This window comes from Pectinophora gossypiella, chromosome 8, assembly GCF_024362695.1.
Source record: "Pectinophora gossypiella chromosome 8, ilPecGoss1.1, whole genome shotgun sequence".
NCBI lineage: Eukaryota > Metazoa > Arthropoda > Insecta > Lepidoptera > Gelechiidae > Pectinophora > Pectinophora gossypiella.
The window spans coordinates 14215775-14238442 of record NC_065411.1 but is presented as its reverse complement, the minus strand read 5'-3'; the positions used below and the strand labels follow the sequence as shown (position 1 = coordinate 14238442).

The 22668-nt window shown below is 42.2% G+C and overlaps 2 protein-coding genes across 4 annotated transcripts in view; both read right to left on the bottom strand.

Moving 5' to 3' along the window:
- LOC126369218 (axin) overlaps positions 1-939 on the bottom strand; it is a 91722-nt gene extending 90783 nt beyond the window's left edge. For both annotated transcript variants that reach the window (XM_050013534.1, XM_050013537.1), the window contains exon 1: positions 718-939. The gene's annotated coding sequence lies outside the window, so the exon portion shown is untranslated. The remainder of the gene's footprint in view (positions 1-717) is intronic.
- A 2470-nt stretch (positions 940-3409) lies between these two features.
- Positions 3410-22668, bottom strand: part of LOC126369197 (TATA-binding protein-associated factor 172) — a 67354-nt gene continuing 48095 nt past the window's right edge. For both annotated transcript variants that reach the window (XM_050013492.1, XM_050013494.1), the window contains exons 17-34: positions 21162-21271; positions 19583-19679; positions 18931-19073; positions 18164-18382; positions 16894-17009; positions 15665-15792; positions 15217-15364; positions 14427-14662; positions 12863-12995; positions 12139-12374; positions 10147-10327; positions 9627-9922; positions 9095-9268; positions 8238-8414; positions 7270-7418; positions 6680-6938; positions 5809-5984; positions 3410-5101 (exon numbers count right to left, since the gene is read on the bottom strand). In XM_050013492.1, the coding sequence (XP_049869449.1) occupies positions 4837-5101; positions 5809-5984; positions 6680-6938; positions 7270-7418; positions 8238-8414; positions 9095-9268; positions 9627-9922; positions 10147-10327; positions 12139-12374; positions 12863-12995; positions 14427-14662; positions 15217-15364; positions 15665-15792; positions 16894-17009; positions 18164-18382; positions 18931-19073; positions 19583-19679; positions 21162-21271 (3243 nt within the window). In that variant the 3' untranslated portion in view covers positions 3410-4836. The remainder of the gene's footprint in view (positions 5102-5808; positions 5985-6679; positions 6939-7269; positions 7419-8237; positions 8415-9094; positions 9269-9626; positions 9923-10146; positions 10328-12138; positions 12375-12862; positions 12996-14426; positions 14663-15216; positions 15365-15664; positions 15793-16893; positions 17010-18163; positions 18383-18930; positions 19074-19582; positions 19680-21161; positions 21272-22668) is intronic.

The window sequence follows — 22668 nt, the reverse complement described above, 5'->3', positions numbered from 1 at the left end:
TATAAAATTAGTAATTGGTGATTGTATGAGTGGCTGTAAATATGTACAATTGGAGGAAAGGAATCAGGTATGTGGGTCCAGTTTACTTATTCAAATATGGAATCTCCGGGTAAGGAAAAGATAAGATATAGGATGGGAAAGTATACTACATGAAAGTTACTGAGTATATTTAAAAAATAATAAGGCTATGTAAGTAATACTTTGGGAATTTGACAAGTAGGTACCTACAATAACAAACCATTCAACAATACATTCCCAAAAACTGTAAAAAAAGTTTTTAATGTTAAGATTTTACCATCAACTACATGATGTTTAAAATAGCCGTTTGTTTACTGTACGCACATAAGGGACCAAACACCGCCCTACAGGCCAGTCACGGTCATAAAAAATATTAGGTCACTATTGATAGTTTGGTTGGCACCAAAATAAGTTTTATTAAACACGTCAAACTTCGGCAAAGTTGACCAAGTGGTTCTTCTACAAGAAAAAGTGTTTTCAACAACAGGACTGTGTGAAATGCTGATCCAAATACTTCCAAACCACAAATGAGACATCCTAACCTTACCCAGAATTATTTATAACTATTACCTGTGAAGTGTGGTGCTTAAACTGCAATGTATCGGGCTAATTACCAAGTTTACGAGCGTGGAAACACACATTAGCAAGGAAAGTGTTAATTTTAGAAGTCGTAATCTTGAAATAAGCTTGGTTTCTTACCTCGTTGACACCTGAATTCGGGATCCAGAGTTCGTTACAACTTCACACACAAAACTTTCAACTTTTAGCGGAGAACTTTTTCACTGAGTAAAAGGTAAACACTTCAAGTAACTTTCCGTAAAGTCTTTTAACTTATAAACGAACAAAAAACAATATTTTCGTGTAGAAAACAAAAATATATTCACACGGTTGACGTCGCTTTCGCCATGGTGTTGATGCACAGTGGCGCGCTCTTGTGACACTTTTGAGAACTTTAAAAATTACGTTCCTTCGCAAGCAGATTTTTTAAAAATTGTTTTAATATTTTTTAGGCACAAGTTTTACTTTATAAGGCCATCTCACGAACACAAAGTTTGCATAATAAAGTTTTGAGGCTATATCGCTCGGTACGCTTTATCAATTTCATGATGGCGATCCCATTTTATTTAGACATGAGCGCCCTACATAAAGAGACCTAAAGATTGGGGCAAATCACCAGCACCTACTGATGTAATGTTTCTAAATCGATTCCATATTCTGATTTCAAAAGATTTTCTTATCATAGTTGTATTACACTTAATTTTGCTTTCTTAGTGGCGGTTTCACATTAGGTGGGATCACATCAAACATGGTAACCAAGTGTCCACATAGAAGCGTGCTCACGTGCGTATACGCATCCCATTCTTCCATGTATTTATAATGACAGTCTCGAAGCCCAATGCTCGCCCAGCACTCTCCCTATCGATCGTAGGCACCTCTCGACGGTGAACTCTGAAGTTCAGCGTAGGGCTTCTGTACCTCCCACCGATCCTCCTCTTCCACAGGTAACTGAGGAAGAGGTCCTAGGTATTATCAAAAGATTTCATACCCGAAAATCTATCACGAATCACGAATATCCGAGTATCACGAATCGTGTCCTTAAAAACTTCGGTGCTCCCCTCATCTGCTTACTAACGGCAATATTCAACGTCGCCTTGAGCAACTGCGTCTTTCCACAGCAGTGGAAAGAAGCAATTGTAATTGGTATACCAAAGCCTGGGAAACCTAAAAACGAACCTTCGAGTTACCGCCCCATAAGTCTCCTCAATTCCATGGGGAAGGTTTATGAGCGGCTCATATTTGCTAGATTACGGGACTACGCCGAATCCAATAGTCTTATTCCACCAGAGCAGTTTGGTTTTAGAACCAAACACTCCTGCGTTCAACAAGTGCACCGTATTGTTGAACATATCTCTAGTAGATTAAACTTAAAAAAACCTGTCGCTACGGGAGCGCTCTTCTTCGATGTGGCGAAAGCGTTCGACAAAGTCTGGCACAACGGCTTGATCTACAAGCTTTATTCACTGGGAGTGCCAGACCGTCTCGTGCACATCATACGAGACTTCCTCTCAAATCGAACCTTTCGCTACCGCGTGGAGGGGACGCTCTCGTCACCGCACCCGATACATGCCGGAGTCCCACAAGGCTCCGTCCTCTCCCCTTTACTATTTTCATTATATACTAGTGACATTCCCAAATCCCCTAATACCGAATTAGCTTTATTTGCGGATGATACAGCCATCTATTCTTCGTGCCGTGGTCGAGTTATGATGACCGGAATCCTCCAACGCGCGGCCAATGCCTTGGGCAAGTGGTTTCGCAAATGGAGAATCGAGGTAAACCCGGAGAAAAGTGCAGCGGTGTACTTTTCAAAGGGCTATTATAACACGCCACGGTCACGCCGTCAACTTAAAGTCATCACGATGTTTGGCAAGCCGATCCCTTGGAAGGAGCAAGTCAAATATCTCGCCGTAGTCTTAGATAGACGTCTTACTTTCAAGGCCCATATCAAACGAGTGCGCGATCGCGCCGCGTTTGTAATGGGCCGTCTTCATTGTCTCCTTAACAAGCGAAGTAAATTGTCCCTTAGGAATAAGGTGAAAATCTACACGACTTGCATCCGTCCGATCATGACCTATGCAGGGGTAGTTTTCGCTCACGCGAGCCCCTCTCAAATTCACCGTCTACAGGTAATACAAAATCGTTTCATGCGGAAAGCCACGGGAGCTCCGTGGTTCCTTCGCAATGAAAATCTGCACATTGACCTAGGTCTGCCAACCATTGCCCAATGGCTCAAATTAGCTTCCAAACGTTTTTTCGATTCTGCTCCGCACCACCCAAATCCCCTGGTAGTTGCGGCTTCCGAGTACATTCCGCTTAGGGACGGTACTGAAAAGTATCGGCGTCCGAAGGACGTAATATACGATCCCGACGACCCGATTACTCTAGCCATAGAGGCAGCCAATCAGCTCGCGACACCAAACACTTCAGGTCCCCGATACCGACCCCGCCGGCGTGGTCGACGATTTCCCTCATTCAGCGCTTATCGCTATCGACCCACTAGGGTAGATTAATTCTTTCAAATATTTTTCCTCTCAGACGACGCCCTGAGCCGAGGTTCGCGCCCAACTGGGCACCCTCAGGCCTGTTGTCTTAAACGTTGTACCGGGTGAGAGCCTTCAGCGCTCCCCATTTGTCCGGCCAAGTAGTTAATGCCATCTGCGGCAAATCTACAATAAGTCACGTCAAAAAAAAAAAAAAAAAAATGTATTTATAATCTATATACTTGCTTAGATTAAGTATAATTTAAAGAGTACTAAAGAACTGGAGAAGGCGCAGAAGCCTTTGTCTCTCAAAGAAAGGTTAACAACGTTAGCAATAAAATAACACCAAATATCAAAAACGTAATTTATTTCCATCAAAACACAAGACCACAACATAATGAGAAGAGAACGAAAATACAATAAATACGAGAATAAAGTGATGTTATCATTACAAATCAGCACATGCACTTAAAATATTTTATACGCGATAGTTCGAGACGACGTTTGGAAATGTATTTGTATATTTCCTTTTCACGCAGGTACAAAATCAAACTTTATAAACATAAAATGAGGCAAACGCTCACTAACACTACAAAAATGACTAAATCAATGACTTGCTTCCTTACAACGCTACACAATAAATAAAAAGAAAAGAAATGAAACATTGAGGTATTTCTTACACAAGGAACTTACATGGAAAGTTGTATTCAATCAATCACACATTACAAAATGTCTTACGTAATTTTATGTGAGAAAACTAAATAAATATTTATAAACATGCAAAGTTGCGGGAATATAAGAATTATATCTAGATTAGAACTCTTTTTGTTTTGGCTTGGTTACCACTACAGCTACTTGCCTAACATTAAAATTTATTTTATTTCTACAGAATTTTTATAGAATTCCAACGTTTTTAAAAATAAAAATATTTTCTCAGCTGGTAATATTAAATATCTTTTTTATTTCTGCTATTATAGATACTACTAGTAACATTGTAATTACGTTGTGTCATATTTATTTGATAGTGAAACAAAACATGATTTTTCCGTAAGAATTCCATATGAATCATATTTTATCACTACTACTTTATTACAAATCATTATTTATTGTTCTTTATAATTGCGATCCATCCAGTCTAAGGCCAATCTCCTTATGGGACGCTAAAGTTATCTACCACACTTTATAAGTTTCAAAGTCTTCTCTTACAATTACTACCCTATTTCCATTTACGCATTAACAATTTCGTCTTAACTTTGCAAGACACACATTTCTAAGCAATCATCGACATGATAATCTAGATTTTAAGTTGCATTGCTCTGGCAATACAGGTTAGCTTTAATTTGACATCTATTATTCGGACTTGACACATTTTTATAAGACACAAGTCACACCTTGCACTCATTCTTGGCACAGAAGCACTATCATGGTCAGATAACATAATCATGGAGTATCTATCAAACTACGTAAAGAGAAGGTAATGAAAAAATGGTTAAAAATGGATCGCCGCAGCCTATATACGCCCCAATGCAGGCCTCTCCTCAATCAACCGGAAGGAGGTATGGAGCATACTCCACCATCACGCTGCTCCACTGCGGATTAGTGGAGGTGTTTTTTTACGGCTAATAACCGGGACCAACGGCTTAACGTGCCCTCTGAAGCGGAATCATCTCACTATTTCGGACAATCAGCAATGTCCTTAAACTAAAAATCGATCCAGCCAGCAATCCAACACAACCTTGCAAACTATTTTTCCAGAATCTCGTAAACCAGCCATCATTTAACCGTTCATCTTATTGAGCCCCTTGATGAAGTTGGTCATGTCGTACTCTTCCTCGTACTGTTTGTCGTCCCAGAGGTCTGGCAAGGCGTCGGGGAGGGCGTCGAGGAGGGACTTGGGCGCGGGCCCGGGCTGCGAGCCGGAGGGCCCGCCGGAGGACGACAGCTGGAACAGGTCCAGCAGCTGCTCCGTGCCCATTGTTTCCATCGCTGCGTTCTCGCTGCTTATCACCGTGTTCGCTGTCATTAATTTGAATTTTTGTAATCTGAAACAAAAATGTACAATAAGAGGAATGAATGATTGCATGTGTGTGAATGTACTAGACTTGTTGTTTTAATAAGGGACTTTCCAGGCTACGTTCACCAAAAACAATACAGATGGCTTGGAAACTCTCATTTATGATGTATATAAATGACCATGTAACAAGAACTTGACTAAAATGACATATCTGTTGTCTCTTTCACGCTAAGCGATATACTATATCTCTGTCTGGCTCTCATTCCACTCACGTAACGTTTGTTGGATCATAGACTGGAGTCAATCTAGGGTTCATTTCCTCAATTGTCACCAGTAAAAAATAAACAACTTTTCTCATTATGTTTCCAATGTATCTGCAGTATAGCTCATCATAGTCTTCTTCTTCTTAAGGTGCCTCTCCAACTAGTGGATGTTGGCCATCAGCTCCGAAAATTTATCCTTATATCCCGCGAGGCGCCTACGACCGCACTCGTGATCCCGGTCCACTCCCTGATATAAAGCAACCAGGACTTCTTCCTCCGACCCACTTTTCTTTTTCCTGCGACTTTGCCCATCATTATGAGTTGCAGCAGCTCGTAGCTTACGTGTCTTAGCACATGCCCGAAAAAGCAACTTTTCTCTTTTTGACGGTCTGCTCGCGTTTGTAAATACAGATTGCACCACAGTAAATATGACGAAATAGAACAAATTGGTGGAAAGAATCGTGCAACTGACCCCATAATCTTCTCCTCGAGGGTGTCCCTCGTGATGAGCCGGTAGACGTTGACGACCTTCTTCTGTCCGATGCGGTGCGCCCGGTCCATGGCCTGCAGGTCCTTCATCGGGTTCCAGTCGTGCTCCACGAAGATCACCGTGTCCGCGCCCGTCAGGTTCAACCCGAGGCCGCCCACCTGGGAGAAGGGTTATAACTTGGTTTAATAGTTTTATTTGTTTATAGGATGTCCGGAGGTCCCGGGTTCGAATCCCGGCGAGGACATCTACAAAAACCACTTTGTGAGTTCTGGTTTGGTTAGGACATTGCGGATCACCCGTTTGTCCGAAAGTAAGATGATCCGTGCTTCGGAAGGCATGTTAAGCCGTTGGTCCCGGTTACTAGTTACCGATGTAAGTACGTAGTCGTTACATGAGTCATGTCAGGGGCCGTCGTTGGCGGCTCAATAGTAACCCTGACACCAGAGTTGATGAGGTTGGTAATCCACCATATAGCCCACACAAAATGTAGAATCGGAATAAAAAATCAACTTCTATTTATAAAGTACAAGTGAAAGGGGTTGGGGGGGGAGGGGGGAGGAACAATGTCAACTTAGCGCCTACTAAATAAAATATGCTTATTTTATCCGTCTTCATCCTGTCGGGATTAATAAATATGAACAGGCGTCGATCCCCAACACAATACTTACATACATACACGTGTACTTGGGGGCTAAAATGGCCACATCGAAGCTATTCATCTAAGAAAGCAATATTACAATTTGACATTTGCGCGCAAACAAATGTCAAGTAGCAAAATTGATTTCTTAGATGAATTGCTTCGATGTGGGCATTTTAACCCCCCTTATTATTATTCCGGCACTACAGCACTGACCTGTGTAGTAAGCAGCAGTAGATCAATGGAGACGTCGCTGTTGAACCTGGTGACGATGGCGTGCCGCTGCGCCGGCGGCACGCTGCCGTCCAGCCGCAGGTACGAGACGGCCGGCAGGTGGCGCTGGAGGAGGTCCTTCTCCACGATGTCCAACATCTTCTTCAGTTGGCAGAATATTAGAGCTCGATGCTGGGAGACTACGACTTCGGCCTCGTTCTCCGACGGTGTCGTCCCGATGCCGCAGTCAAGGAGCAGTTGTCTGAAGGAAAAAGTAGAATTGGGACGTGTACATTCATGAGCAATATAATGTACCCACTTTAGAACCCTGTCGCACTATCATATTTGACATTTAATGAAATGTGTCAAAAAAGTTAATGTGACATGGTTTCATGGTCGGGGAAAAGAAGCTGCAAGACGTTATTACTTTCTCAAATAGATCATAAGACGAAGCGGGGGTCTGTATACGTATTAGTTAATTTATTGAGTTTCAGCTCAATTCTTAATGATTTACTCTCAAAATCATTTTTTATGTCATCATAATTGTAAATTACTTTGCAAATTGGCAATATATTATTTAACCGAATACTAACTTTAAAGCCGGCAACTTGGCGGAATGCTCGATGTCATCGAGCGAAGAGTTCTGCGCGAGCAGCTGCTGCTGAACCTTGGGGGTCTCAGGGTGATCCGCCGTGAGCACCAGCTTCGGGTGGTTGCACACGTTCTGCAGGTAGTGGAGCGCCTGCAACGGAAACAATGTACACGTCAGATCAATATTTGGGAGGTACATCCATGTTAAGACTGTGGCGGACCCAACTAGTTGACCAGCTAGTTCCGCCCATATGCAACAGATGGCGCCACATTCAAGAATGTAGTCCTGAAACGCGATATCGAAGTTTACACAGCGAGACGCATATATACAACTTCCAACATGACTCAAGTGGATCGTCGATCCCTAATCACACTATCAACTTGTGGCTAGCAGGGTACTATGCTCTGTTCGGTATCCCGATCACCGTACATAACATCTCACGACTACAAATTGGGGTAGTCAGAGGTATTTCGCAAGATGAACTAAGTACCCACACCTCACCAAGCTTCCTATCGTATGGGTTATGAGGTGGATTACCGACCTCATCAACCCTGGCGTCAAGGTTATTATTGAGCCGCCAAAGCCCCTGACGTGGGTCATGTAACGACTAAGACTTAAAATTGGATAGCTGTTGGTAGCCCAGTTGGTAGAACGCTTGCCTCTCACTTTGAGGTCACAGGTTCGAATCCAGCACAGGTCTAAACCAATGAAATTCCTATGTGGATCTTAAATGATTATCACGTGCTCAGCGGTGAAGGAAAACATCTTGAGGAAACCCACATTCCCGACAGGTATGACCTAACCTGTATTGGGCTGTTTTTCCCTTCGCGGGTTGGAAGGTCAGACAGGCAGGCGCTTCTGTAAAAAAACCGGATCTGTAAAATCTTGAGCTTAGGTAAGCGGATCTTGCGAAAAACGGGATAATGAGCATCATGAATCAGCACCAATGATGTACCAATATATTGTTACCTGGAAGACGTGGGTGTGCGAGTTGTCTCCGAGGCCGCTGGGCATGTGCTCGCGGGACAGGTGCTCATAGAGACGCCGCTGCAGCGCGCTCAGCTCGCAATAGTAGTCCTGCGTGATCTTCGGAGGCAGCTCCTTGAGCACGTCCTCCTTCACGCGCCGCAAGAGGAACGGTAGCACCTGCGGAGGCAAGAGTGTTAAGCTGTGACGACTATATCTCAATTGGGGTCGTCAGAGGTACATCCATCACAAGATGAACTAAGTACCTACCTAAACCTCTCCCGAGATTTCTGTTAGAGTCATCTGTTACCATATGGTTTATCACATCTACCTTAGAACTTCATGAATCTCAATGTAATAGCAGATCATCTATCTACTCTGCCTGTATCCACCCACTGCTGGGTATAGGCCTCTTCTCTTTCACGCCATCCTTTCTCGTCCACTGCTTTCCAGCATACCTCACGACGTCATCCGACCGTCGGGCTGGTGGTCTGCCTCGATATCGTATACCATCCCACTATTGCGTAACTGCCTTAGCCTACCTGTTATCTTCCCGTCTTGCCAAGTGTCCAGGTGTGAAGTGTGAAGCTGATGATAGCAGTAAACAAATAACGCTCCACGTCATGAATTGACGCACCGTGTAGTGTGGTACACCTGTCCATGTGTTATGATGTTGGTACAACTGTCTATGTATGCATGATGGTGGTGTACCTGTCTATATATTATGAATTGGTACACCTGTCTATGTATGCATGATGTTGGTACACCTGTCTATGTATTATGATGTTGGTACACCTGTCTATGTATGCATGGTGCTGGTACACCGGTCTACGTAATACGTATGCATGATGGCGGTGTACCTGTCTGTGCAGCGCCTCCAACGCCAGCGCGCCGGCCTGCGCGTGGTGCGAGGAGGCGCGCGCGTCGCGGGCCGCGAGGATGGGCCGCGAGTACCGCGCCGTGAACTGACGCTCCGTGCCCAGCAGGCCCGGCATCAGGAAGTCGAAGAGCGACCACAGTTCCAGCACGTTGTTCTGGAAGGGAAGAGAAGGAAGGTGATTTGTCGGCATATATTAGTAAGTACAATTGATAGAAAATGTGCAGATTCTTTGAGATCATGTGGGTTGAAGTCGATGATATATCATCATCTCCCTAGCGTTATCCCGTATCTCACAGGATCCGCTTACCTGACCTGAAGATTTGACATGGTGTTGGATTTGATTTGGCTGGTTTCCCCTTCGCGGGTTGGAAGGTCAGTCAGGCAGTCGCTTCTGTATAAGCGGACCTGTGAAATCTTCAGATTAGATAATGATAATGCTAGGGAGATGATAATATTTGGAATATTATCATTTCAAATTCGCTATAAAATCCTTCAGAAACGGAAAATCTTACCTGTATCGGCGTCCCAGACAATATCAACCTGTGATTAGCGACTAGCTGCTTGATAGCTTTGAAGGCCTTCGTCTTCCCGTTCTTTATAACATGCCCTTCATCCAATATGCAGTAGTTCCACTTAATCTTGGTGAAGAAGTCGATGTCTTTCCTCACGATGTCGTAGGACGCTACTATGAGGTTGTAGTACTTCACTTGGGTGCGCAAACGTTCGCGTTCTATCGGAGGCCCTACGTACTGAAGAGGCTTGAGGTATTGTGACGGGATGAATTTGTTTACTTCGAACACCCAGTGCCCTGGAAACAAGGAAGGTTTTCAGTATTCTTCAAACAAAAGTATTTCAGATAGTAATTCTGATATATCAGCATAGCACGGCTTGTGCTGCGGTAGTTAGTATGTCAGTGTATCAACGTCACACCTATATCCTCGAAAGGGTATGCAGAGCTAGGGAGATGATAAAATTCTGGAAACCATGTGGTAATAATTTCCATCATAATGGAGTATCAGCTAGTGTGTATACCTGTGAGTGTGGGTGGACAGACCACCAGCGAGGGCAGCGCTGGTTGCCGGCTCTGTTGCCGCTCGTAGTGAGACCCGGCTACCACCACGATGGATTGAAGAGTCTTCCCGAGGCCCATGTCATCGCAAAGAACGCCGTGAAGTTTGTACTCGTATAGGAAGCGCAGCCAGTTTACACCAGCCTGTGGGATGGACAATAGATACATTGGAAGATACCATTTTAAGTAAAAACAAATTAGAAATATAAATGTTTTATTGCAACCATGTGTTCGTACAAAATGTGGTTGTATGAAATATAATGGAGGGGGCTTGCGACAGTGGAAGAATTAGGAAAAAACTTAGTTTGTCTCGCCAATGTTAAATCCAATATTGTTTTCACTTCACAAACTCTCACAATCGTCATTTTTTTTGACGTGACTTATTGTAGATTTGCCGCAGATGGCATTAACTACTTGGCCGGACAAATGGGGAGCGCTGAAGGCTCTCACCCGGTACAACGTTTAAGACAACAGGCCTGAGGGTGCCCAGTTGGGCGCGAACCTCGGCTCAGGGCGTCGTCTGAGAGGAAAAATATTTGTAAGAATTAATCGACCCTAGTGGGTCGATAGCGATAAGCGCTGAATGAGGGAAATCGTCGACCACGCGGGCGGGGTCGGTATCGGGGCCGACACAATCGTCAGGAATGCATTCCTTGTAGGTTTTATTTAGGTTTTTGAGGTTTTCTTTAACCTCTCATCTGCCGAGATACCAGACACAATAGATTTTACATTGTGTCTGGTCGAGATCCGCGTTCCGGCAGATGAGAGGTTAATATTCGATGCGAGGTACTTGCGTCTTCCGCGCGGCAATCGGAAGGAGTGGTTTCTTTTGAAAAATGGCGGTCGTTCCGTCTGTCCTTGTCAAATGGCGAAGGGAAAGGGTGGGAAATTCAAATGCGTGGGAAATGTTTAAATAACGAACAGTGGTATTATAAAAATACAGAAGTATTTTGGCACCAACATGGACCCAGTAAGGGCACTGCAACTGGTGTGGACAACATACTTAATTGTTAGTCAGTAATAAATTCGAAAATCATTGCTTTAGGCCAGTGCTGGTATTAGAACCTGTGACCATGCAATGAGAGTCAAGCGTTCTTTCAACTGGTCTACAACGGCTATGGTTGGCAATGTTGTCCAATAGACGAAAGAATTAAACAAATTGAGGATGCAAAATAAAGTAATGTGGGCACATTCAAGGTATGCTCAAAAGTGACAGCTAACATTTCAAGGTTAGCCGGGCTTACGTCATATCACCCTGCGTTGCCATTTTGTAAAAAAATAAATTACCCACGATAAATGTTTCTAATTTACTTTGCAAGGCAATTTTTAACTTGTAGTATAAGATTTTTATTTTTAGGCAATTTTTAACAGTTTTTATGTTTTTTATATATGTGTCAAGTAGTGATGTGCCGGATCGTTAAAAATATATATCCGCGGATACGGATCTGAATACGGATATTTATTGTAAAGATCCGCGGATACGGATACGGATCTTTATTTTCTTAAAAAAAAGATTAAAGTTTTAGTTATTTCATTGTTATAAAAGTTATATTTTATCTTGCTTTCATTATAAAGATCTATCTAAATGTTTGCAATATAAAGGTGCCAAATATTTTATTTTAAGAAATAAAAGCAATCTGAATGGAATTTTATAGTTTTCTACTTAATCACCTGAAAAAGATCCGTAAAAGATCCGCGTGAAAAGTAACGGACACGGATACGGATATTCGGAACATCACTAGTGTCAAGTGATAGTAATTAACTACGTTAGTCAGTAACTCGCAAGGACTGACATTTTATTATTAATTTTCAATAATAAAATTTAAGGCCTTGGAATGTTGGAGATAACAATTTAATGGTAACACTCATGTAACACTTACGTCATCAAACGACTAGCAATGGCGGCTTTTTATAGGATTGAGCATACCTTGATTTATTATATGTGCACAACTTACTTGTTGATAACTCCTCAACTCAGCAGACACGGGCACAGGGATTTTATAATCCTTGATCATCTTGGGATTGAAGAGCTGTTCCAGGAAGAGCTTGTCGCGGGCTCTCCGGGCTTTCATGTCGGGGGTGAGCCCTGGGGGCTCCGTGATGTTGCCGTCGAGGGGCATCAGCTGGATGAGCGACGCGAAGCACCGCGTCGACATCACTCGGACCGCTTCGCAGTGGTCGCTCATACGACCTGGTGGAAGGGATTTGTATGAAATACGTTTATGTTATACAAGGTATTGGTGACATCGTAACTAAAACTTTTAGGGATGATTCAGACTATCATCACAAGTTTTGATGTAAATCACAGTTACCGCGTACATAACTTACACGGGATAATATTTTATGAATATTTTGAATAGTAAAATAAGCAATCTCATCAGTCATCCCGTGATCATGGCACTTGCAACAGTGTCGAAATATCGGGAGTCTCACATCCCCATTTAAACGCGATAAGAACCCGTTATTATGTGCTTTAATTATAGTAAAATAAGATTGATTTTTGATCATCTCAGGCTGGCTTCTATTTCTGCGTTAGCATTTTACAATTTATCTTTGGCCCAGTCAAATATCTGATGAGATTGCTTATTGAATGATGTTATTGAATGATGTTGAACCTAACCGGCCAGTCGACATGGAACCTGTTTCAACTGCCAGCTGACGTGTTGTCACAAGAGTTACCTAAGAGCGGCACGACCAGCATCACGATGTAGGGTACCACCTGCAGCTGCAGCGCGTCCACCACCCGCGACAGCGTCTCCGCGGCGCCGCACCGCATGCGGTCGTGGCGCACGTCGCTCAGAGCAGGCACCAGCTGGAAATAAGGATTCCTTACGTTACATTCCTTACCTAATCTGAATGAAATTACCCGTCCCTTTCCTTTTCGGCGGATAAGAAAATGACAGATATAACTTAAAATAATATTAGATGGTATTTACAGGAATTAGCACCATTGTTATGTTGATTTGGAAAATTAACAATTTTTATTTTTTGTTATTTATTTATTTAGTTACTAACCATTTTATGTTAATTTTATTTTATTTTTATTATATTTTATTTAATGTTATATAATGTAATACAATGTGTGAGCCTAGTTGCCTGAATAAAGAATTTGATAATGATAAGTTACATTATCTGTCAACTGTGTCAATGTCAGTCAGTTTCAGGTTATCCATGTCAATTTTAGGCGGAAAAGTTTCCTAAAAATTTATATTGACCAATCATCGTCACATCATCAATTTAAGAGCCACGCTCTTGTCGGTGCAGCATTTTCCATGCTACTTTTTAGGGAAAATAGGGCAGTGGTTTCCCTCTTGCCTTCCGCCCCGCAGTACTCTGTCTGACGCAAGTGGGATGGCGCCCAGAGTAGTCTATAACAAAGCCATACTAGGACTCCTGTCCTCCGCCTCTGAATAGTACTGACAGTTATTGCTGAATTATTGGCCAATAACCCGACAAAATTAAGTTGTCAGCACAAGTCAATCGGGTTGCATATCAATCATCAAATATTTTTCGTGAGTCTACTTTCATTCTGTGGTACGTCTGTTATAGGGCTTATTACAGCTACCTGTCCATCGGGCTAGATGCGTCAAGGTCACGGGTGGTTACCATGGTTACGCCCCATCAACTTGCTCGTGATCGTGGTTACTATGGTTACGCCTCGCCGATTTGCTATTAGACTATACGATCTGTGCAGTGTTTATCAAATCATACAAATCTACACTTTCACAAGCTACAAGTTACAAGCACAATTACGTTTATAAAAAAGTAGAGGGATTGTAAAATATACTTGTGAAATAAATATTGACACATGGAACTTGTAATTTAAATATGTAGTTTTGATAAATACATTCTCGTAATAATGAAAATTTTTACAAGAAAATTTCTTGAAATACAGGGTTTGAAGTTTTAACAAACAGGACACTGGGGGGTTAAAATAGCCACAGCGAAGCAATGCATCTAAGAAAGCAATATTGCTATTTGACATTTGTTTGCATTGCGCACTTAATTTTATATGCGCAAATATTGCTTTGTTAGAAGAATTGCTTCGATGTGGCCATTTAACCTCCCTGCGGGCTGAGCATCGTAAGCACGCGACTCTTTCTCGCAGCGACAGAGATCGTCTGTCTCTTTCTGTGCAGTACTGTGAGAGAGTGACGGGTGGCGTATGTCGAGGCGAGAAAGAGTCGCGCGCTTACGGTGCTAAGCCCGATTGGCAAATGGGAGTTGATAGCGTAGCACTTACCTCCAGCAGCAGCGCGCGCATGAGCGGCGCGGGCTCGCGCGCGGCCAGCGCGGCCAGCGCGCGCGCCGCCATGTGGCGCAGCGCCGTGTGCGGCGCGCGCGCCAGCCGCGCGCCCGCGCCCGCGCCGCCGCGCAGCGCCGGCCACAGCGCCGCCGCCACGTGCGGCGCCACCACCTCCACCACCTGCAGGCACGAGATCAGCTCCTCCGCGCGCTCCTGCTGCATCGACTCCAGCTCTGGCGGGGGACACGTTCACTTAACGTACAGTCATGAGCAATATAATGTACCCACTTTAGGTCTCTGTCGCACTAACATATTTGACATTTAGTGAGACTTACAGTTCAATTTGTCAAAAAAGTTAATGTGACATGGTACCAAAGTGTATACATAATTATTAATGCTCGTGACCGTACACACGGACATGTTCACATACACATAAACAGCTCATATACAGCCCACTGCTGGGCACTAGCCTCCCCTCCCTATGAACCCCCTCCTGTTGATTGAGATATAGCTCGGTGAGGTGTGTACTTAGTACATATTGCGATGGATGTACGTCTGACTACCCTAATCGGGATATAGTCCCCAATTTTTCCTCCCCTGATGGTTGTCTCGAAGAAATCGCTTTAAGAGATAAGGCCGCCATTTGTCATGTACCTCGTTAAGTCTCTTTTGTAATATTTTTTATTTTGGTGCAATAAAGTATCCTTGTATTGTATTAATGTGTGGGTATGTATTTACTCCATCTTGCGTTGGATGTCCTCTAACTATCGTGAGCTTATATACTTACCACTATCACTCATAACTTTAGCGAACGGCTCGGTGATGAACTCCCACAGTTTGGGCAGTTTCTCTGGCAGTTGGTCACCGAAGTACTTGGTGAGGCTTGTTAGTGCCAGGGTGGCGCCGCGACGCTGGATGCGCAGTAGCTTGCGCGACTGAAACAAATAGGTTAGGTTTTCATACTATTGTCATAGAAGAGTTACGTATAGAACGGCAACTCTCCACTTCCCACCAGCTGAGCTAGGTTTACTTGTTCTAGAATGACCTAGACCTTTCTAAATCAGCCTAGAACTTTCTAGAATGGCATAAAACTTTCTAGAACGACCTAGAATTTTCTAGAACGATCTAGAACTTTCTAGAACGGCCTAGAATTTTCTAAAACGGCCTAGAACTTTCTAGACTTTTTAGGACCCTGGTGCCGGTGTCAAGCCCTTCATGTTGATGGCAGTACTCACGTCGTCCTCGAGCAGCGCGGCGTCGGGCGGTGGCTGCAGCGCGGCGGGCGGGCGGCCGCGGCGCGGAGCCCCGCGCTCCGCCACGCGCTGCTGCTCCCACAGCGTCAGGATGCCCCTGTACTTGTCCACTGCAACATATTATACTTGTTATTGCTACACCTTCTCTCTCTCTTTATTTAAGAGCAGCGCTCTTGTCGGTGGAGTAATCGCCTTCATTACTCCATAGATAGGGCGTGTAGAACGGTGGTTGCCCCAATCGCCTTCCGTTAGGCAGTACACCGACCAATTTCTCAATCGGTGATGTTCTAGGCTAGAGCCCTACCAGAAACCATTTCCTCGGCGTCCAACCAGTACTGACACATCTTAACAGTCCTATAAATAGTTCCTCAAAGAAAATGTGACATGACAAATTCACATACATACATACATACACAAACTCAGGTCTATTTCCCACGGGGTAAGCAGAGATTGACACATAATACATTCATACATACTTAAATAAACCCACGCCCGTAATCCCTAATAGGTTGAGCAGAGCCACAAGTAATCAAAGACAACTTCTCTCTCTTTGACCTTTAGGAAACTAGACAATTCAAGATAAAATACAGGATGTTAGTAACATCGTAACGAATACTGAGGTGGATGATTCAGGCCGTGATTCTGAGTTAATATCAAGTAGAATTTTCCATCCATCCCTCCATGTTTTCGTTACGAGATTTAGTTATTAAGTATAGAAATAATGTAATTACTTATAAAACAAGTGTGTTAATAAAAAACTGTCTATTTCAGTTCAGAGAAACACAACGTAGTTCTTATTTCACAACAATACGTCATTGTGGCTTTAAGAAGACATTGGCCCCGATTCTTGCAGACACCTCCTAATTTTACTTTAAGTAAAAGTAAAAGAAAAGGGACGGATGATTGACAGCTCTTAATTTTAGGAAGAATGAGTAAATGAATGAATAACCCGGGCGAATTAAAAAGGTATCTCGCTGGTATGCAAACCGTTTTACGTGTGCTGTCAACTTAATTCTGTCGGGTTATTGGCCAATGTAAAATTTTTAGACGATTGTTTTAGATTTGCGCTTAAAATTGACGTGTGTTCCATAAAATTTTATGGTTGTCGATTAGCCGTCCCTTTCCTTTTCGGCGGATAAGAAAATGACAGATATAACTTAAAATAAAATTAGATAGTGTTTATAAAACAAAAATCATGTATATCGACTTACAAGTGGGTCCGTGTACGGCGGTGGCGGAGTTGCCCTCATTCCCGCTGTCGCTGGCGCTCTCCCCGTTTTCTTCTGTGTTCTCCAAGGATACCCGAGGCGTGTACTCCGGGTCGCACCTGGAAGTATATTCAAATTCAAAAATATCCTTATTCAGTAGGTAACATAATTACACTTTGAATCGTCAATTTGTACATAACGAACGTCTCATCCGCCTAAAAGTACTGCAGCTTCTCACAACCTGTATAGCCGGGGAAAAGAAGCTGCAAGAAAAACCTCGGCACAGGGCCCTAGACGTTCTTTTTTTTTTAAATAAACATAAAATATTGTTAATACAATTGAGTAATTTAGCTGCCTAATATCAGTTCTCAGACAGTTAATCCCATGCATTCATATCTTCTTAATATACGTGCCGTCAGTATGTTTGTTCATTTACGGCTAATGTTTACAGGAATGACACCAACAGAGAGGGGCTTAATAAAAGGAGGAATTAATGACAAAAGCAATACCGCACTACAAAAGTGCGCAATGGCGCCTATTCAGGCGGACACAAAATTGACCTAATTTTAGTTTGACAACTCTTAAAACTAGTGCCGTCTCTCACTTACCATACGATAAAAAAGAGATAGAGCCAGTTTTAGTCCTGTCAAATCGGTTACTTTTTACTAAACGTCAAAATATGGAATTTGTATGAAAGAGCAACCTGTGACGTCATAGAAAAACGTGATAAAATGACGCACTTATTATTATATTTTTCTTTATTATAATTCATAATAAGTTAACACGTTAACAGTCCGGTGTACCGTATGTGGCACACGGGGAGCGGTTCCGCCGAGTTCGTGTACCCTATGAGGTACACGAGACCAGTGCAGCTTTATGGGCTGTCAAATCACGGACTCGTAAAATTTGTTGATATTTTCATAAAGGACTTGTAGCCAAAGACCTTATAAATAGAAAAAGTCAAAAACATGTCACATTGAATAACAAACGAAAGCCAAAAAATATAATATCTCATTTGGACATATGGCATGTTTTGAAACGCTTGTATGGGGACTGTTAACGTGTTAAATAGAAAAAGAAAACGTTTTTCGACAGTTTTAGAACTGTGTTTATCTAGTAATCGGAATTATATAATTTATCTTTCACCTACGAAACTACCCAATTATACACGATATGTTAACAGCAGGTGTAAGATATTTACATATAAGTATATATACAATCAACCATATTGTCCGCGTATTAAAATTATAATTATTGTCTTCAGCCAACTCACCTGAGAAACGCCTTCAAGTTGACGAGCACTTTATTGTTGGGGCAGGGCTCCCGCGACGCCAGCTGGTGCAGCAGCGTCGCCAGTGTGTCCGCCGAGTTGCTCTGCAGCTCCTCTGAGGGCTCCTTCTTGATGCTCTCCATCAGCGGTCGAACCACTGGGTTCAGCTTCTCTGGCAGGCAGTGCAGGTTCGCGCACGCGCCGGCTAAGGCGGCTTGGACCCTGAGTAGATAAAAAGTATTTTTTGATACTATAGTATCAATATAACTATATTTCTTTCTAACTATATTTCATTCAAAAATCATTCATTTCATTTTTTTTTTTTGTTGGAATGTAGCTTATTAGAGTTGCATACATTTTGTGTTATTTTGCTGTAAATTTACCTAAAAATAAATAAATAAATACTGCGGCTGGGCATTATGTGGTGATGATTTTCTCACTTTATGTTAAAAAAAAAAGTTTATTCACCCACGTCGATCGGTGAAACGAGAGTACCCGCACAATAAATAAAAAAATAATAATATAGAGTATAAAAAAACGACTTATGTGTTATACATGTTATGTCTTATGTGTTATCATGTATTGCCATACTTAAAAAATATAAAAATAAAAAATATTTATGTGGGGATGCCAACACTTGGATGATATGACCGACATAGGTGTTAGGTCAACATAGGTGGTGAGCCGTATCGCCGTCTAAATTGACCTTCAATAAGTTTATGAGGTTGGTACTCCGCCTCACAACCCACACGATAGATGAAGATACTCACGACACGTTGAGTGTGTTCTGGTCGGTGGCGGCTTGCGTGACGGCGGCCTGCAGCGCGCTGCGGCGCTCCTCCAGGGTGGACGACACGCGCTTGGACTTCATGCTTGCCACCATGGGCTGCGTCACGGACGTCAGGTGGACCACCTAAACGAACACGCTACTTGATAACCCACTCCAACGAGATACTTTCGAAAAGTCAACCGAACCCTGAACACGTGAATCGAGCAGTCCACACGCTTAATTGGATCGCAGAAAGGACGGATATATTTGTTTGTGGCCTGTCTGAGTTCCAAGGGGTCACCATGTATGTCCAGTCATGCGCAATATAATGTACCCACTTTAGGACTCTGTCGCACTAACACATTTGACATTTAGTGAGACTTACAGTTCAATTTGTCAAAAAAGTTAATGTGACATGGTACCAAAGTGTATACATATTAATGCTCGTGACCGTCCACATGCTATGTAATGTAGAATTAACTGCTCTTACTTTGGGATTTGTATATTATGTATATTTCTGATGAACTGTTGTGTTGGGATCTGTCCTGTAAAGATGGTTCTGAAGCGCGGATAAATAAATAACTCTGATGATTGGCTAAATGCGAATGCGAAGCCATTCAAGAAAAAAGAAATATTGTGTCGTCTTATCTCACCTGCTCTAGTCTTATAATATTGTTGAACTCTTCTCCATCAACCGGCAGTTTGTAGTGCTTCATCATGGCGTGTAGGTCGCGAGCCTCTTGGAGTATCCTGAGAAATAGCAAGGTCATGAACGCGGGTATTATCATAATTTAGTTAAAACTTATAATACCGGATTCTTATCGCGTTAAAATCATGATGATGGTGATGTGTGATCATGGCACTTGCAACAGTGTTAAAATATCCTTGATTCTAACGCGGTAAAAACCCGGTATTTTGTGTTTTAATTATGAAACAAAATGCTGCAAACGTCTTTGTTATTCTTGTTTGGTTTACCCTTCGGGTTGCCAGGTCAGACAGGCAGTCGCTTCTATAAAAAGCCGGCGCATCTATTAAATCTTCAGGTTAGGTAAGCGGACCATGTGAAAAACGGGATAACGCTAGAGATGATGGGTTGGAAGGTCAGACGCCTGTCTGAATACTACCTACAAGTGACTGCCTAGTCGCTTCTGTAAGAAACCGGATCTAGCTAATCTTCAGGTTTAGTAAACTGTGATACACGGGATAACGCTACGGAGATGTGTTCTTGTTTGGTTTTAGTTCATTATTTTAATACAAACACATAAACTCATGCGTATCTCCCACCGGGATAAACAGAGACTACGGAATTGCTTTGATCCTGACACACTTCTCTTTCATAATTAAAGCACATAATAACGGGTTCTTACCGCGTTTAAATGGGGATATGAGACTCCCGATATTTCGACGCGGTAAGAACCCGTTATTATGTGCTTTAATTATGATAATAACCGCGTAAACTTAATACACTTCTCTTTCTGCCTCCGCATTCATCAATCGTTTCATACACGCACGCCGGTTCAGAGTAGATCGTACTACAACTCTTCAATTTGGTCAATGTACGTCCTTCTAGGTCTTCCTCTGCCAACACTACCACCAACCTTCGCTCTATGTACAACTTTCGTAATCCTTTTATGTATTCAAATATGTTTATTTCAGACATTAACACATCCATAGGGGTTAGTATAAAAGAAAACTTAGTGGCTAGTGTTATCTTAATCACTACTTAGTATAAAACAAAGTCGCTTTTTCTGTCCCTATATCCCTATGTACGCTTAAATCTTTAAAACTAAGCAACGGATTTTGATGCGGGTTTTTTTAATAGATAGAGTGATTCAAGAGGAAGGTTTATATTTATAATAACATCCATTAAATAGTGGAGAAATACTGTTATTTTTGAGATATTTAATGTGATGTCGTAAATAATTTAATTTTTTCCTCAGCATTGCACCCGAGCGAAGCCGGTGCGGGTCGCTAGTAAATTATAAATAAGAGCTGGGTTTCGGCAATATACAGCCTTTGTCCATCGCTCAAAAAATGAACTGTGGGCACAGGCTGCCACAATTTTCAGGAGGCTGTTTCCGCTGCCACGCACCCTGTCCATCAAAGATGCTACTCTCTTTCTCATAATGGCAGCAAAGCCATCTACACCGGCATCAACGAACATCCCTGATGCGCTGCAGAATCGTTGCAGCCGAAGCAGCATCCAGTTATTGTTATGTTTTATAAGCTCACCTATTACAAGTGAGCGCCACTTCGTCGTAGTAGAGAGCTTGGTTCAGTGCCGTGTGTATAGTGGTGATCAGCAGCGGCGGCGCCAACTTTGATATATCATTGTCATCCTCCTGGAAATAATCGTAAGACACATACTCATACATAAACTCACGCCCGTAATCCCTAATGGGGTGGGCAGAGCCAAAAGTAGTCAAAGACAACTTGGATATGATGAACCTTATGGTGATAAGGGATCAGCCTATCGCCCATAACATTAGTCCATGATGTTAGAGGACACACTCTGTTCCGTAATGGAACAGATTTTCCTACGAAAATATATTTCTGGAATCTGGATTGATTTTCTTTGCATTATTTGTATTTTTTACGAGTCATGATAGTTTGCATTTTTTCCGTTTCTCCGATGGCGCCACAATCAGCGCTAATTTCATTATGGACGATCTAATGAATGAAATCTTCTTGTCAATTGAAAAAGTTGTTGACACATTGCTCTGAAGGCAGTTGCATATCGCATACACCAGTAACGTCTTCAAACTTATCTCGTCGTGTGTGATGTTTTTCTTTTGTTACGGAAACAAGAGAAGTGTGATGAAAATACTTGCTGGAGTTAAAAGCCTATTAAACGGAGAAGTTTCTAGAAATACATTCAGCGTCCATGGGAACCTCGTGTGTTTATTATTTTCCGGCGAGCTTTTAAGAACTGTAACAATTTTGGTCAAATTCTCATTTTGACTTCCAATTACTTTTTTTATCTTTAATTTGGCTGTTTTTCTTTTTTCAGCTAGTGATCCACTTCCTTGGGAATAGGTATGAAGTAAAATAAAATAATTATTAAGAAAGAGATAACGACGAAATAATGACTTCTGAAGGTATAAAATCTTGAAAAAACTACAAAATGGGTCATGTCTCCTAAACCGTAAATAATCGCTGAGCATACAGTGAGTGTTTCTGGTAGCCAATGAGCCCGTCTATTTAATTTTTCATTTTGAACGTGAATCTCTGGGCCTCCCTGTACATCCTTGCAAAAACAAAGAAAAATCCCTATAAAAAAAACAAAACATCATAAAAAAAAGAAAATCCAAATCCCATTGTTTACCTATTGTGTCTGGAAATCCAATTCTTACGAGGTTGAAAGAAGATTATAAATGTGCGACACAACACAACAACAATATGTTAGTTTCCAACTAGTCAAATCAGTTACTTTTTACTAAACGTCAAAACACGAAATTACTATGGAATTTGTATGAAAAAACACACTGACGTCATAGAAAAACGTGATTAAATGTCGGACTTATTATTACGTTTTAATTGATAAAAATTTGTAAATATGTTAAATAGAAAAAAGAAAATATTTTTCATTAGTCAGTGTTTATTTAGTAATCGGAATTTCATAATTTATATGGAACCTAGTACACGACCCAATTCTCAGCCATGAGAGCGAGCTAAAGAGGCTGCAGAAGATCACGAGGAGAGGAAATCTGCTATCCAGCCCTACATCCCAACAGGGAAT